The sequence below is a fragment of the Medicago truncatula genome, chromosome 5 (genome assembly GCF_003473485.1).
Source record: "Medicago truncatula cultivar Jemalong A17 chromosome 5, MtrunA17r5.0-ANR, whole genome shotgun sequence".
Classification (NCBI taxonomy): Eukaryota; Viridiplantae; Streptophyta; class Magnoliopsida; order Fabales; family Fabaceae; genus Medicago; species Medicago truncatula.
In genome coordinates this window covers 25,067,217-25,084,309 of record NC_053046.1, presented here as the reverse complement: position 1 = coordinate 25,084,309, position 17,093 = coordinate 25,067,217, and the positions used below count along the sequence as shown (strand labels likewise).

The 17,093-nt window shown below is 32.5% G+C and overlaps 1 protein-coding gene across 1 annotated transcript; it reads right to left on the bottom strand.

Moving 5' to 3' along the window:
• Positions 1-2,938, bottom strand: LOC11408228 (subtilisin-like protease SBT5.3). Its single transcript, XM_024784849.2, has 7 exons — positions 2,817-2,938; positions 1,751-2,285; positions 1,570-1,667; positions 1,236-1,481; positions 1,033-1,147; positions 726-939; positions 1-549 (listed from the first exon to the last, which is right to left on the bottom strand). Exons 1-7 carry the CDS (start codon positions 2,936-2,938, stop codon positions 2-4), a joined length of 1,878 nt encoding a protein of 625 aa, XP_024640617.1. The 3' UTR covers position 1.
• Positions 2,939-17,093: the final 14,155 nt, after the last annotated feature.

The following is a 17,093-nucleotide window of genomic DNA, read 5'->3' as shown; positions in this document are numbered from 1 at the left end:
ACTAATGTGGATACTTTATTGCAATAGGAGTCGCAACTTGATGTTTTCCATCGGTCCAAATCAATTTTCCAAAGACGTAATCAGTCTTATATGTAGTTCCTTTCTTCAAGGTTAATGTAACCTTGAACTCTCTTTTTTCACCATTTTTCTTAAAATTTAGTCTGTTAGGCTTCACTGAAACTAGAAATCCTGTGGGTGCTTGGATATGCACTCTATACCTGCTTGGAGACCCGACATTGGTTACAGTACGAGTAACGTTCAAAGGCTGTCCAATTTTAAAGTTCGGAACTATGATGGCTGGATAATTGAAATCAATTAAATTGAAGGATTTGGGACAAGTGTAAGGTCTTCCATAGAACAATTTAAGTTGGGAGTTGTTGTATCCATGACCACATAAAAAGTTCAAATAATCAGTTATATTTAGGTCATACACAAGTCCAGGATCTGCTGCAAGATTAGGTCGAACGTGCCCTGCACCATATGCATTAGGAGTTGCTTCTTCTTGCGATGAATCCAACAAATGACCTCCGATGTTGTCTTTTGTTGTTGCTGCAAAAGGTTTGAAATTTTATGATTAATAAGCATAGAAAATTGAGTTACACAATCTTATATGTGTATAAGTAATACTCTCTCCGTTTTTAAATATAAGCAAAATTTACTTTTTAGGTTCATTGAATTAATGATGTATGTGGTCCATATTATGAAACGAAGGGAATATACTTTACCTGTAGTCATGATTGCTGACTTGATAACAGCTGGACTCCAATCAGGATGGACAGATTTGAGCAGCGCAACAAGTCCAGCAACATGAGGACATGCCATCGAAGTGCCTGACATAATATTAAAAGGAGTTCTTCGCTTATCAGATTCACTTGGTGAACGAGGTAAAGCTTCACTATAAGCTGCAATTATTTTGACTCCTGGTGCAGTGATGTCAGGCTGAAATAGAAAATAAAATTTACAATTACATGGTCACCTACAATTATTTTTATAATATTGCTTAAAGATTGATTAATATCTATCTATCGTAACCTTAAGGATTGAAGGGGCAAGGATATTTGGTCCTCTTGATGAAAATGCAGCTATAGATGGAGATGCCTTTACACCCAATTGTGTTTTAACTCTAGTAATATAAGCTATAGGAGACCTACATAATGTAAGTATATGAGTAATGAAAACTATAAAATCAAAGGATGGAAAAAGTTATGGAGCCCATATAATGGGAGAAAAATTACTTGGTGTAATTGACATATTTTAAAATGACGTTTCCATCTTTAAAGTTAACATGTGAAGCGGGAAGCACATGAGCGTCAGATATAATTTCACCGCCTGAAGCCTCGTCATTAGCCAAAATCATTCCAACAGCACCTACTCGAGAAGCTTCTACACCCTTTTTAACTCTACCATTGTTACCTCGAAGACATACCAATATTTTTCCCTTTGCTTTATGAGAATCAAGAGATCCATTAATGCACAAGAGGCTACATAAAATGAAATAATCATTTGAAAATTTGTTACTTTAGGTTACAAGATCAAGCCGATAGACAACTACGCAAAAGCTATTCTTACGCTTCTACCGTTGACACATGATCAAATTTGGCATCAGCAGCACTAATCAATGGATACAACTTATGCCGCGGTAGTTCATGCTCTGAAAGGCTCTTTCCCTAACAATGACAGTTTCAAACAATTAATTAAACTTACTAAAGAATTAAAATAACAAAGGAAATTAGAGATATAAACAATATACCTTGAGTATTTTCTTGTTACCAAGAATAACATAGCTTGTGAAATCTCGATCAATTGTGCTTGCAGCAACTGTAAGTGTCCAAGGTTCCAAGTTGGATACAGTACTAGGATCAGGTCCTGAATTTCCTCCACCAGACACAACAATGATGTTGTTGGCAACTGCATGGAAAGACCCTATGGAAATACTGCTATTGTGAAATTCAACAGGAAAATTTCTACCCAAAGACACTGAAAGTACATCAACACCATCACTTATTGCAGCTTCAAAACCAGCCAAAATATCTGCATCATGACATAAATCCCCCCAGCAAACCTTATAGGCTGCAACTCGAGCTTTTGGTGATCCACCACTTGCTGTTCCTCGGCCATTGCCAAATACACTCGCATTAGCAACGAAATTTCCTCCAACAGTTGATAAAGTATGTGAACCATGACCATCAAAGTCACGTGCACTATTGAATGTTTCATTTGGGTCTCTAATAGGAATTGGCATTGCCAGATAGCCTTTGTTAAAATATCTTGCTCCAATAAGCTTCCTACAAAGATGTAATAAAAATTCAAAGTATGAGCATAGAAAATTATGAATGATGTAATACCATTTTAAGGACTTAAAGCTACTAGATAAAATACAATTAAATATAGGCTAAAGTACACTTTTCATCCCTTAAGTTTTAAAAAGTTGCGATTTTGACCCCTATAAAAAAAAAGACAAAAGTGACCCCATATTTAGGGAAATATGCTCTTTTGACCCCCCTAACATAAGGGAAATATGACCTTTTGACCCCTATAAAAAAAATGACAAAAGTGACCCATGTTTAGGGAAATATGCTCTTTTGACCTCCCCTAACATAAGGGAAATATGATCTTTTGACCCCTTATCTTCTCAAAAAGTTGCGATTATGACCCTTTTTTTGGAAAACGTGGCTTCTCAGCAATTTTGGGACGAATGAGCCAAAATTGTAATTTTTTTTTAATAGAGGACCAAAATCGTAACATTTTAAAACTTATAGGTCGAAAAGTGCAGTTTAACCTTAAATATATGGAGAATTATATCGAGAGTAAAAGACCTGTTGCAGTGAAAGTTATCTGGATTCCCTTTAGCAGTTTGACAAGTTCCATGCCACTTTTTAGGGATTGGACCATATCCTTCATCATTAAAACTCTTAGATTCTGGCCAAACACCTGTCATAAGTCACAACATCAATAAAAAGAGGGTTGATAAACATTGGTTATAAAAATCTAAAAAAATATTGAAAAAAAAAATTATATAATGAAGTATTCAATAATATTTCAACAAAGATATTTGTCGAGGTTAATTATGATTTTTTTTTTCTTAAATAATAATTAACCAAAACGGTAGAATTTAATCTACGTACATTTGTGTAAAGTTTTTATACGTATATCAAATCACTATGTCATGTCAAGTTTATATATTAGTTTCTAAAATATCTCTACACAGTACACATGTATCCATTAGATTACCCTTCAAACACATGATCATTTAGAGCAATTTAATTGATTGCACATTGTGCTCCCTGATTTTCGGATATCAAACTATTAATTGATTTGAATCGTCAATTTTTGAACTCTCAATTTTTATTCGTGGGAAGGGAAAAAATGAGTAAAAACCCTTATCGAGACTTTGAATTCGGGGGTTGGTTTCGAATAGGGAAGGTGTTAAGCACCCTAAACGACTTCGGTACTCCGAAGGAACCGCTTACCTAGATTATCTTGTGCTAAATTCATTTGCTTACTTGAAAAATTATTACCTAAAAATCTAAGTGAAAGAATGGAGGGAGAAGAAGTATGTTTTTGGTTATTTTTATTTGATTTGGAAGGACAAGTCCTCTGCCTACGTACCATTTTGGGAAAGGGATCAAAACCGACGTAGTTCCACTAAAAAATTTCTTTGGTGGGTTAGGTTGATTTTAAGATTTTTGAAAATGGTTTTAAGAAGAGAAAGAGGCCTCAAGACATGAGATAAAAGAAATGAGTGAGGTTGATTGAGAGTTTGATTAAGAAAATAAAGGAAAAATGTTATTAAGAAAATGATTTTGAAGTTTTGCATATTTGATTTTTTTGAGAAAATGATTTTTCTAAACTAACGGTGAAAACTAACGTAACGTCGTAAAAAAACGAGTGGAAAGCGGTAAATAAATTGTGGTAGTGTCGGTGCAAGTGTCGGTGCTTGTGTTACCTACATTATTACATCAATTCCTACATACAACCCTAAGGCCTTTATGCCAAAATAAAATGCAAGAAATAAAATTACATCAATTCCCTATTTATACACACTAAGTTAATGACAAAATAAAATGATGAGAAAATTAAATGTGCATGCTATGATTCATGATGAACTTGTGTTGGATTAGGGATTCGGTTTGTTTTTTTTGTTGATACAGTGGTTCAATGGTTTATAGCTTATGGATTCCGAGATCACTGTGTATGATTTGTGTTGTTTCTGTTGGAATTCGGAATATGTGAATTAAAGGAAAATTGTTGCTGTTTATGTGATTTCTGTGATTTTGTGTTCATGAATATTCATGAGGATTCATGAAGTGTTCATCATTTTGTGGTGTTTTGATCTGTAACTAGATGAGAGAGAAAGGGAAAAGGTGTTTGTTGATTGTGATTGAGCGGCTGATTGGATGTGTCAGTCTCTGTACAGTGATTGGTGACTCTGACTCTGACTGATTCTTCCCTCCCCGTGAATAGTGTACTGACAGCTTTAAATAGTAAAAAAAAGGGTTTGAGACTGCTACTTGAAAACGACCAAACTGTCCCTGCAGCTTCTGATGCAAATGATGCAGGGAAAATGTGTGACCTGAGGCCTAATTAAAATATGACATCTGGACTTACTGGGACCCACAAAACTTGAACAAGACTCTAAAAAAAAGACGTAACAGAAAAAATGAAAGAAAACAAACATAATAAAGTGGAAGAAAAATTACATGACTTTAAGAACAAAATAATAATAATAAAAAAAAAACAAAATAAAAATAATGACAAAAGAATGAGGTACTTCAAAGTAACCTCTCTGCCGAAATTTCGTCTGAAACAATTAAAAAGACGCGACTTTTAAAATACGATTAGACCTTTTAAAATGACTTGACTGTTATGACTAAAAAGACTATAAAATGCGTTATAAAAATGCAGATGAAGTGATTTGAATTGTTGTAAAAAAGCAAGCGGGGACTTAAATGCAAGATAAAAGTTTTTAAATGATTAAAGACGAAAAACACGAGTTTTAAATGGTAAAAAAACGAATAAAAGAGAATGTGGAATATTTTAAAATATGGACAAAAAAGATTTTAAACGATCCAAATTTGGGGTATGACAGATGCCCCTATTTAAGTTTCTTCGTCACGAAGGTTTTAAAAGGGAAAATTTTTAAACCAAAGGGTCGAAGAGACTTAAATATAAAAAAGACGCCAATTTTAGACCGTTTGAAATGCCAGAGATGCGATGCTGATGAATGTGATGATATGACTGAACATGATGCAAGCATGAATGTAAAGATGATGCATAAAAGACTGACTGGGGGACAACTGGATAGGTATCACTAGGGAAAGAAATGATAGGTAATGCTTATGATTGCTGTGAGATAGCTTGGAACAACTGGGCTATAAATGATAATGTTTGTTAACATTGCTTCAAGGTAAAGGTAAGGACATGATTAGCCGACGAGTGGCGAAAGTAAAGACATGATTAGTCGACGAGTGGCGAAAGTAAAAGACATGATTATCCGACGAGTGGCGAAAATAAAGACATGATTAGCCGACGAGTGGCGAAAGTAAAGACATGATTGGCCGATGAGTGGCGAAAGTAAAGACAAGACGGACCGACAGGGTTTGCTAACATTGTGGGATAGCAAACACACGGTAAAAGATAAAGGCAAGACGGACCATTAGCATTTGCTAAAAGCAAAGCCTCCGGTGAAAGTAAAGACAAGACGGACCGACAGGGTTTGCTAACATTGTGGGATAGCAAACACACGGTAAAAATAAAGGCAAGACGGACCATTAACATTTGCTACAAGCAAAGCCTCCGGTGAAAGTAAAGACAAGACGGACCGACAGGGTTTGCTAACATTGTGGGATAGCAAACACACGGTAAAAGATAAAGGCAAGACGGACCATTAGCATTTTCAAAATAAATTTTAGGGATGTACAAAGGGTATGTGCTTTCCCTCGCTTATATACTAATTTTTGTCTTCGTGATAGCTCAGTTGGTATGGACAAAACATAATATATGCAAGGTTAGAGGTTCAAACCTCAGCCACCAAAAAAAAATATGCTAATTTCTGTGATTGATTCTTACCAAATTTCTCATGTGAACAACTGTTATTTGTAATGGAGTCAACTGTTGTGGTCAAGTTCATTCTTCATTTTTTTAAGCATATATGTTAAATAAATAAATTTAATTTAATTAATATAAAAAATTGCATTTTTGTTTTCATGGTAAGAAACCGGTACTATTATTTCCAAACAAGGAAGTTTTCATGGTAGGAAATCGGTACTATTATTTTCAAACAAGGAAGGTGATAAATAGATTAATGCATCTTAAAAAAAAAAAAAAAAAAGATTAATGCAATCAATAATGTGTTATTTTTGTTCTCAAATAAAAAAAAAAGTTTATTTATTGGATACCATATATGAATATTATTGGATTTTAATTCTTTGAAGAAAAAATCATAATAATCTAAAATTCGGTCAAGTAAAAGTAAAGATTTTTTAGAGAAATTTTGATATTATTCAATAAGTTTGATAGCAACCACAAGGATGACATGCCACCATAAACACCTCCACCAAACCAAACCTCCAAGAGAACCACAAAACAGACCTAAAAACCCCTTAAACAACACCTCTGTGACACTCAGGCACGGATGCACGGCAAGTTAATTGGGGTCAGCTGACCCCACTCTATTGTTTTTCTCATAACAAAAAATGCAATATTTCATTTGATTACCACGCTTAAAATTTTGTGTTGACCCCACATAACACTTTTTTTTAAGGACGATGACCACTTGATACATAAAACAGAAACTAAAAAGAGTGCATTTTTTTTTAGGAAAGAATGAATTGAAACATTGCATACATAATACAATATATAAACTAAGAATATAATATTCGTTTTCAAATTACTACTATTCCACTCGTCTTGCATTACAACAAAAATTGAGGTATGTGTTTTGGTTTATAAAACAAAAAGAAAATGCTCCAATAAAAAAAAATGGAAGTAGCAAGTAGAAGATGAAAAGTTTAGTGTAAATACCTGAGGGAAGAAAATCATACAATAGAGTAATTATGATCCTTGATATTAAGGTGTTCAATTTCTTGATTTAAAATGGTGTATTTTTTGTTATCTCCAATTTTTTTGTATAAAGATAATGATGTTATCACTTAAAATTAAATATATTTTTAGTCTTTATAAAATCATGAGTTTTTAAGTTCAATCTCTAAAAGAAATTATTCAGTTTGAGTATGTATTTGCTTATTATAGGACTATTTAGAGGACTAAAAATATAAGTTTTTTGTAATAAGTTTTTAAAATAGGAAGTATCACACAGAGTTACAGACTGCAATATTATATGGAAGAATGAAATTATCATTAAAATTTCACCGCCTTAGACTAGGACACCATATTCCCTCACCCTAAAATTTCTCGACCAAGAACTTATCATTAAAGTTTAAATAGAATTGGATTTGAAAGCTTATGATTTTGCATGGACTAAAAACATATTTAACCCATCATTTTATTGGTTTCAAATTTATATATTTTTATTTACATATAATGATAAACGATATTGACCCCACATATTAAAATTTCTGGATCCGTCCCTGGTGACACTGTCCACAATTGAAACAAAGAAAGCACCCGGACTCAAATAAAGAGTTGTCGAACTTAATCTTTTAAAATAACTATCGTCACTTTTTAATTTTTGAGTTTCTTTAATTTACAGTTTACATAATTAAAATTAGGGTTAATTATTGAAATTGATCCTGTAATATACACGAAGTCTGAAAAATGACTCTGTAAAATAAAAATACATATTATGACCATGTAATTCGATATTTTTACTATTTATGACCCTATAATATACGTGAAGTCCAAAAAAGCAATCTAGAGATTGAATTTTTTATTTTTATTTTTTAGAGGCATGTTAAGAACGTTAAAATATGGCTTTACGCAAAAAATTAGAAATTTTCCACAAGCGACAAATTAATTATAAATTTTTAAAGCATAAAAAAAAACAACGGAAATCTCGACCTATAAATTGAATATTAAGCTCATTTTTTGCAGAAATATCTATAAAAATACATAAAAATGATCAGCAAAGTTTCATAGTATTTCAAAGATATTTCATTTTTTTTTATTTTTCAATCAGAACATGCAAAATTAAAATTTTGTTCCTAGTAAGCGTATACTCACAGGTCAAATTTCATTCCTTAATTTTGTAGGCATGATTATAACATAATAAGAACTTTCACAATTAAATTTTATAGTTTTAAAACGAGAGACAAATTAATTATAAATTGTTTAAGAAATTCATAACACTACAAGAATTCATGGTTTTAGCAGCATGTATTTGCGGCAGATTTGTGTCTCACGCAAATCTTAATTTTGTAGGCATGGTTGTAATATAATAAGAACCTTCAAAATTAAATTTTATAGTTTTTAAATAAGAGACAAATTAATTATAAATTGTTTAAGAAATTCTTAAAACTACAAAAATTCCTGGTTTTAGCAACATGAATTTGCGGCAGATTTGAGTCCCACACATATTTGCTGCGGCAATATATGAATTTGCGGCAGAATAAAGCTCACGCAAATTTATTTCTCTATTAAGAAAAAACTATTTACCATGGAAAATTGGCACTTGCGGCGGATTTAAAGTCCCACGCACATGCCCTTCTAAATCATCCTTGCTTTTGCGGCGGAGATACAGTCCCACGCAAAAACCACTTTCTGGGAACCTGAAGAATTATTTTTGCGGCAAATCATGTCCCACACAAATTCAGAAGGCGAAATTTGAATTTTAACTTTTGCGGCGGAAGATACCGATGCAAACTGCAGGCGAGAAAAAATTTGAATCTCAAAATTTTCGGCGGGCTAAAGTCCGAAGCAAATAACACCAGGAATAACTAAAATTGGATTTGCGACAGTTAAGTTCCCACGCAAAGTCTGGATGTTAAAATTGAATTTTGCGGCGAATTCAGCTGATGCTAATGCACTAACATTCAGGATTTTTTTTTTCTTCCCTTTTGTATATATATTTCACTTCTGTCTCTTTCATTCATTCTTACACCACTTTTTCTCTCTAAAACTTATGTATCTTCTCACTACACCTTCTATACTTTAAATTATCTATAAATATTTCTCTAATTTCTCTCTACAACATCTATACTTCAACTTTTTTAATTTTGGTTTATTAGTAATAAATGCCTTATGGTTAATAATATGGTTTAATAACATTAAATGAAGTGTTTTTTACTTATGTTAAGTAAGTAGTATAAATTGATTGTGTTTATGTGAAATTTGTTATTACAAAAAATAAAATATGTATTATTATTATTATTATTTTGCTAGGGCCATTTTCCGCTGCAAGATGCTATTTACGTGGGCTTTTTTACCCTTTGCATGGGAGTTTATCCCACGCAAAATCCATAAATTCTTGTAGTGTAATTATGGAGAATAAAAAATTCTTAATTAACATAAAACTTCTTTAGTGGAAAAAAAATCTAACTTTTTGTGTAAAGCCATATTTTAACGTCTTAAATATGTCTGAACCATGCATATATTATAGCGTAAAAAATAAGAAGAATATCAAATTACAAGACAATAATATATGTTTCTTATTTTACAAAGTCAGTTTTCAATCATAGTGTATATTACAACGTCAATTTGAACAATTAACCATTAAAATTATTGTAATTTTTTTACATATAGATTAAGTTTAATATACAAATTTTTAAAATATTCTTTATTTTGGCCTTGTAAAATAATTGCTAGCTTTGGCCATTATTTATTTCGTAATACCATTTAAATGTGTAACTTTTAGGATGTTGGTTTCATTGTTGATATTTTCACTTGGAAAATAATTAACAAGAGTGCACCCATATTAAGGCTAGATTGGACATCTATTTTTCCTAATTATTCTAACACTCATCTCATTAGATTTGGTTCCGATCATGACCCTGTTCAACTTAGTATAACTGATGACTTGTCATTTTAATTTTAATTTTAAATATATTTTTCAATCATTTTTATTTAGTTTTGATCTAAACTAGAGGAGTTTTAGAGCAATTGACTATGGTTTTCGAGACATTTTGTAATTCTTTCATTTCAATTCATGTAATTCTAGTTTTTCCAAAATCAAGCAGTGGGTGTTTTTTATGTAATTCAAGGCAAAATCATACAAATCGGAAAAGCAAAACATCTTATAAGGATTTGGGAAGACAACGAATGAAGATTCAAGAGACCTCTGAAGACATTACAAGGAGAAATTCTGTTTTAAGTCCCAAGACAAGTTCCATGGAAGAAAACACCTAAAAAGCGCAAAGAACCAGGCGATTACATGCATACAATAGTGTTGTGCGCCCTCGGGTGCACAAAAATACACTCATGCGCCCCTAGGGTGTGATCCGCACGCCCCATGGTGTGATGTTACGAGAAATAACTGATTTTTGTTACTTTTTGGTAGAAAAGACTAAGTTTTTCAGCTCAAACCCACTTGGAAACAAGTCTAGAAATATAACTCCTCTCATTCACAAATTCTCATTCAAAACAAAACGGTTCAAGAAGAAGACAAACACTAGGAGTTTCGAGGAAGGAGTATCTCTCCTCATCCTTAGTCTATTGGTATATTTTATTTCTTTTGTAATTTGTCTTTAGTTACGATGAGTAACTAAACCATATTGTGTAGGGTTTTGAATTGAACCTGTTTTATTTGTAGGGTCTATATAATTTAATTATTGAGTTATTTTATGAGTCATATTTAATTTTATAATGCTAAATATTTAATGATTTCACCTGAATTAGGGCATACATAAGATAACGGTAATTAATTACTCGAATTAGGGAGGTGGCATACCTAAGATAACAATGAATACATACTCAAATTAGGAAGTATCTAAGATAACGGTGGATAATCCACCCGAAATAGGAAAATTGCAATACCTAAGAAAACGGGGAATGAACCTAGGATCAGGCAAAAACCTAATTGTCATAGCATAATAATTTTTCCCTTTACATCCTTTGTTAATTTTACCCTTTACATTCTTGGTAAGTGGCAGAAGAAACAGGTGCTGACCTAGTTATTAGAATTATCAAGAGAGGGTGAGTTGATGAACTTCTAAGATTCATAGATGAGGGAACATTTATGAACTCTAATTTAAGTATATGCTTCAATTACCTCTGAAAGAGTAAGACCCCACACTACAAGCTAGTGAATGCATACATAACTACTTTAGGATTGACTACCCTACAACCGTATATTGCCTTAACCCACGTGTGAATTTGGTGCAACTCAAAAGCTGGAGGGGAAAAAATCCCACGAACTCATCAACTCGGATATGTACCATTTAAAAAATCTCTAAATAGATTGACTGTTAATTAATTTCAAAAAATAGATAGAGGAAATTCAAAGAATCTTAACCACCGCTAACATTTTGCAACCGAAAACAGGGGACTACTAAACTCTCGCTCTGAGCAAATAGATCAAATTTAACAAACTCCCCCCCATATTTAATTGTTTATTTTTATTTTTTGTTCTAAATACGTAACACAAATAAGACATATTCTTATTATAACATAGTGTTATCTTATTGTATATTGTTTTGATTGTTCGCGCGCAATTCCAATATTCAATTTAATTGAAATCACTTTTAATCAAAACTCCGAAAAACTTTTTCAAAAAGCTATTCACCCCCTCTAGCTTAAATCTCATTGGCCATATAGACCAGCAATAAATCACTAACATACCTCTAATATCCAAAATATATGACGATGAGTAGGTTTCGTACCACATGTATATTCGGTCGAGTCTAGGACCATTGCATACATAAGTGATTTCAATTTAAGTGATGCATGCTCATCTGTGATATATTAAATGATGTGAAATGATGATTATTTAATGATTTGAATGATATATATATATATATATATATATATATATATATATATATATATATATATATATGATTGAGTCTATTCATTATGGTTATGCAATCTTCTTATTTTGGATACATACTCCGATTGCGGATTGGACGTATATTCAGGACGGAGAACTTTAGACGTTGCGAGCTTGGAGTATGACAATGAGTCTTTCTCGTTAACTCATATATTCATTAGAAGCTTATTTTTGGTCAACGCTCTGATTATGTAATACTAGAGAATTGAGGTTTTTATTTTATTTTTTAGACTTTATTTTGAAATTCATGTTTGAATTCAGTATAATTGTTATGATGATGTGACGATGTTTTTGAACTTAATCCGTTGCATTATTTTTATTAAAATTGGAGTACTTTTTAAATGATGAGAATGTGTGACACCCTTGTGTGATTAAATTATATTTGTATTTTAAATTTGAAAATACTAGTTGGGGTTAGGGTGTTACAATTATGGCCTATACTAGCTCTAAAATGATCACCTCGAAGAAAATATTTAGCTTTGAGTAAACGAGTGATTAGAGACTCTAGAGTAGAAACCAACTTTCAAGCCTACTTAGTTGTTTATTCATAGTTATGTGTTGTTTATTTATAGTTATGGCTGAAAACACAGATGATGATCTGGTTGAGACAAAACCTATTTTTGTCGATAATTTCAGAGATGTCATAATGAGTCATTAATTAGTGTTTTTAATTGGTTATTTGAGTTTATTTTATTTAAATTTTATGTGTTTTATTTACTTTTTAGAACTATTTTACTACAATTGCATGTTATTTAATTTCAGGAACAAATATTGAAAGATTGAGTCTTGGAGCAAAAGAAAGGAGATTTGTAGCTGATTGTGGCAAAAAATATGAAGGTCCGGTGCAAAAATATCAGGCACGGTCGTACCTAGAAATGGCATGGCCGTGCCTCCGAATTTTGAAGAAAGGCTAATAACTAGAGGGCTTGGCACAGCCCGTGCCTGTGGTGGCACGAGCGTGCGCGACTGCAGCTCATCCTTTTGCTGCTTTTGCTTCCTGATCCAGCTGCCTTTTTAGTGTAATTTTGACCTAAAAGCCTATGGGTTTCTTGTGGAACATTCTATTGATGTATTTCTTGGGGCTTATGTTAGTTTTAGGCTATAAATAGAGCAGCTAGCAGACATATCTATTCATCTTTTGTTCTTGGAAATTATAAGTGAAGATTGTTTCTTTGAATAAAAGTTCTTCTTTATTTTCTTGTTATTTACTTCTATGTTCTTCTTCTTCTTCTTCTTCTTCTTCTCTATGTCTACAATGAACATGAGTGAGTGACTTCTTTGTCTTGGGATTGTTGGATGACTCTAATGACCTAATCCCTATTAAACCAAGCCTAGAACCCTAATCTTATGTAAATCTATTTTCTAATCTATTTCATTGTTTTTCTAATGAAATAACAAGTATTAATCGAAGGACCGAAAGATGAAGTCTAATAGTTGTTATTTCATCATCACAAATATCAAGCGAAGGATCGAAAGATGAAGTTTGATATTGGAACAGGTGAAATTAGACAAGGATTGCGAAACATGAGAATAGTCTAGCAAACCTTGAGACAATAAAGTATCGTTCTTAAAGGGTTTTAATAGCAATCAACCATGAGAATAGGCGTGGTTGCTATTGAAATACATTCATTGAGACCGAAATGAGATATGAAAAGCCAAAGAGAAACTTGTATTTAGAAAATAGGTTTAGGATTTGGTTTGTGAAAGATTTATCACCAAGATGAACCAATACCCCAGGGCGTTTTTATTATTATTTTCATTCAAATAAAAATCCAAACTTTTTAACCTCGAACTTTCTTCTAATCATTATTAAAAGCGAATCAAATTCATAACTCCCTGTCGGAACGATATCTTTTATTACTACTTCGGTAAACCGTGCACTTGCGGATTTACCCCATCACGTCACACCGCCTAAGGTTGAAGCCAAACCAAATATTGATGGAGCTTCCGTCCATATTGAAGCTTCATTATATGTTGACTCCGGTGTCGTCCCATTTGATGCCAACAAAGTTGACACGACTCAATTTTTTTCTTGAAGAAGTTAAATGGAAAGATAGAGATGACTTGCTTAATTGGGTACATCGTCAAGCAAATAGGGCATAATTTACAATTATTATACGTAATTACAATTTGATATCTTAGTAGGGAAACAAATGATTGGAGATTGAATATTATTAATGGAGTTCACAACCATGAGATGAAGGCAAGTTTAGAAGAACACATGCTTGCGGGTAGATTAAGGGAGGATGACAAGAAGATTGTACATGATTGGTGACTTGACCAAGAGTTTGATGCTTTCAAAAAATATTTTATTAAATTTGAAGAGAAAAAGAAAAGAGTGCATGACAAATATCATGCAAGTATACAATGAACGTAAAAAAATATTCAAGTCAAACAGAGGTGACAAAACGGTGATATACTTTAGAACAAAACCGAATACCTACAACTGTCATACCCCAAATTTGGACCGTTTAAAACCTTTTTTGTCCATATTTTAAAATAGTCCACATTCTCTTTTATTCGTTTTTTTTTTTTTACCATTTAAAACTCGTGTTTTTCATCTTTAATCATTTAAAAATTTTATCTTGCATTTAAGTCCCCGCTTGCTTTTTTTACAACAATTCAAATCACTTCATCTGCATTTTTATAACGCATTTTATAGTCTTTTTAGTCATAACAGTCAAGCCATTTTAAAACATCTAATCGTATTTTAAAAGTCGCGTCTTTTTAATTATTTCAGACGAAATTTCGGCAGAGAGGTTACTTTGAAGTACCTCATTTAATTCCGAAGGGACTTTTTTTTTATTTTATTCTTTTGTCATTATTTTTATTTTGTTTTTTTTATTATTATTATTTTGTTCTAAAAGTCATGTAATTTTTCTTCCACTTTATTATGTTTGTTTTCTTTCATTTTTTCTATCACGTCTTTTTTTTTAGAGTCTTGTTCAAGTTTTGTGGGTCCCAGTAAATCCAGATGTCATATTTCAATTAGGCCTCAGGTCACACATTTTCCCTGCATCATTTGCATCAGAAGCTGTAGGGACAGTTTGGTCATTTTCAAGTAGCAGTCTCAAACCCTTTTTTTTACTATTTAAAGCTGTCAGTACACTATTCACGAGGGAGGGAAGAATCAGTCAGAGTCAAAGTCACCAATCACACTCATAAACAATTTCCATTTTTCTCTCTCCAGAATTTCAGATCAAAACACCACAAGATGATGAATACTTCATGAACTCTCATGAACATTCATGAACACAAAATCACAGAAATCACATAAACAACAACAATTTTCCTTTGATTCACATATCCTGAATTTCAACAGAAACAACGCAAATCATACATAGTGATCTCGGAATCCATAAGCCATAAACCATTGAACCACTGTATAACAAAAAAAACAAACCGAATCGCAAAGAAACGGAAGAAGAGTGAAGCAAATCGGACTGGATTCGAACTGGATCGGAGGAATTTAGCAAAAAGGAAGTGAATCCGAGCTTAAAGTAGTAGATCCAGTCTTCTCCGTTTTGAAACCGAAGGTAATTTCACTCAAACTTTCTTTGCTAGATCTAGCTCAAATCTCTCTGCCCTTTTTAAAACTAATATCGGATTTGTATAGAGGAGAAGGAGAAGAAGCTTTTGATGTAAAAAAATTCAAAAAAAATAAATAAAAAAGCTCCGACGCGGCGGCGCTTTGGCCGACCACCGCGCCAGAGCAGCTCCGACCACTCCTCCTCATCTTCTCCGACGACGTTTCTTTTAGAGAGAAGGGAGAGCTTCTCTCTCTAAGTTTAACTTAGAGAGAGAAGGATTGTTTGATTTACGTTGTTTTTTTTGTTGAAACCACTTTATATAACCTCATCATTTTATTTTAATTCCATGTGTGTTTTTCCATCGTATTATCGTGTACGGTTAAAGCTAGGTCGTCAGATCGTAGATCTAACGGCCGATGATGCATCTCGTATGTGGTTGGTGTTTGTTTCTTTTGTGTGGAATACTGCGTGCTTGCTGTTGAACCGTCAGATCGTTGATCTGACGGTCACTGTGCTTCCAGTATATCCTTCCTTTTTTCTGTTTTTTTTTTAAACCGTTGGATCTTAGATCCTATGGCTGTGATGAGATCTTGAGATTCAGATCTGGACCTCTGGATTCATCCAACGGTCCAGATTAAATCCTGCTGAGCCAATTTTTTATTTCTTATTTTTAATTGTCTTTATTTTCAAATATTGTTTTTACACTTTTTGACTTTTTTTGTGTTTAGAAAAATTCCAAAATATTGTTCTCATCATTTTAATTTTCTCTAATTTTAAAAATCCATCCTATTTGTTTTCTTTTAAATTTTTTTTGTTTATTTCTTATATGATGATCTTAATTGTTGCTTGTCTTAATTCCATGCTTTTTATTTCTTATGTCTCATTCACCATGATATTTCTTATGCTTACTAACGATTTAATTTTTGTCTTGAATCATAGCATGCACATTTAATTTTCTCATCATTTTATTTTGTCATTGACTTAGTGTGTATAAATAGGGAATTGATGTAATTTTATTTCTTGCATTTTATTTTGGCATAAAGGCCTTAGGGTTGTATTTAGGAATTGATGTAATAATGTAGGTAACACAAGCACCGACACTACCACAATTTATTTACCGCCTTCCGCTTGTTTTTTTACGACGTTACGTTAGTTTAGAAAAATCATTTTCTCAAAAAATCAAATATGCAAAACTTCAAAATCATTTTCTTAATAACATTTTTCCTTTATTTTCTTAATCAAACTCTCAATCAATTTTAATTCAACTTCAATCATTTTCAAAATTTAAAATCAATCAACCTCACTCATTTCTTTTATCTCATGCCTTGAGGCCTCTTTCTCTTCTTAAAACCATTTTCAAAAATCTTAAAATCAACCTAACCCACCAAAGAAATTTTTTAGTGGAACTACGTCGGTTTTAATCCCTTTCCCAAAAGGGTACGTAGGCAGAGGACTTGTCCTTCCAACCTATAAAAGTACATATACATATGGTTAGCAGCAATGTCAATAATATGCAAGGATCAAAATTCGAACCTCAAATTTCTCACTTTTCATTCTTAAGTGTGTGAATTTAGTTACAAGGTTACTTGATACTAAAGAAAAATAAAAATTAAGGCCGGCAA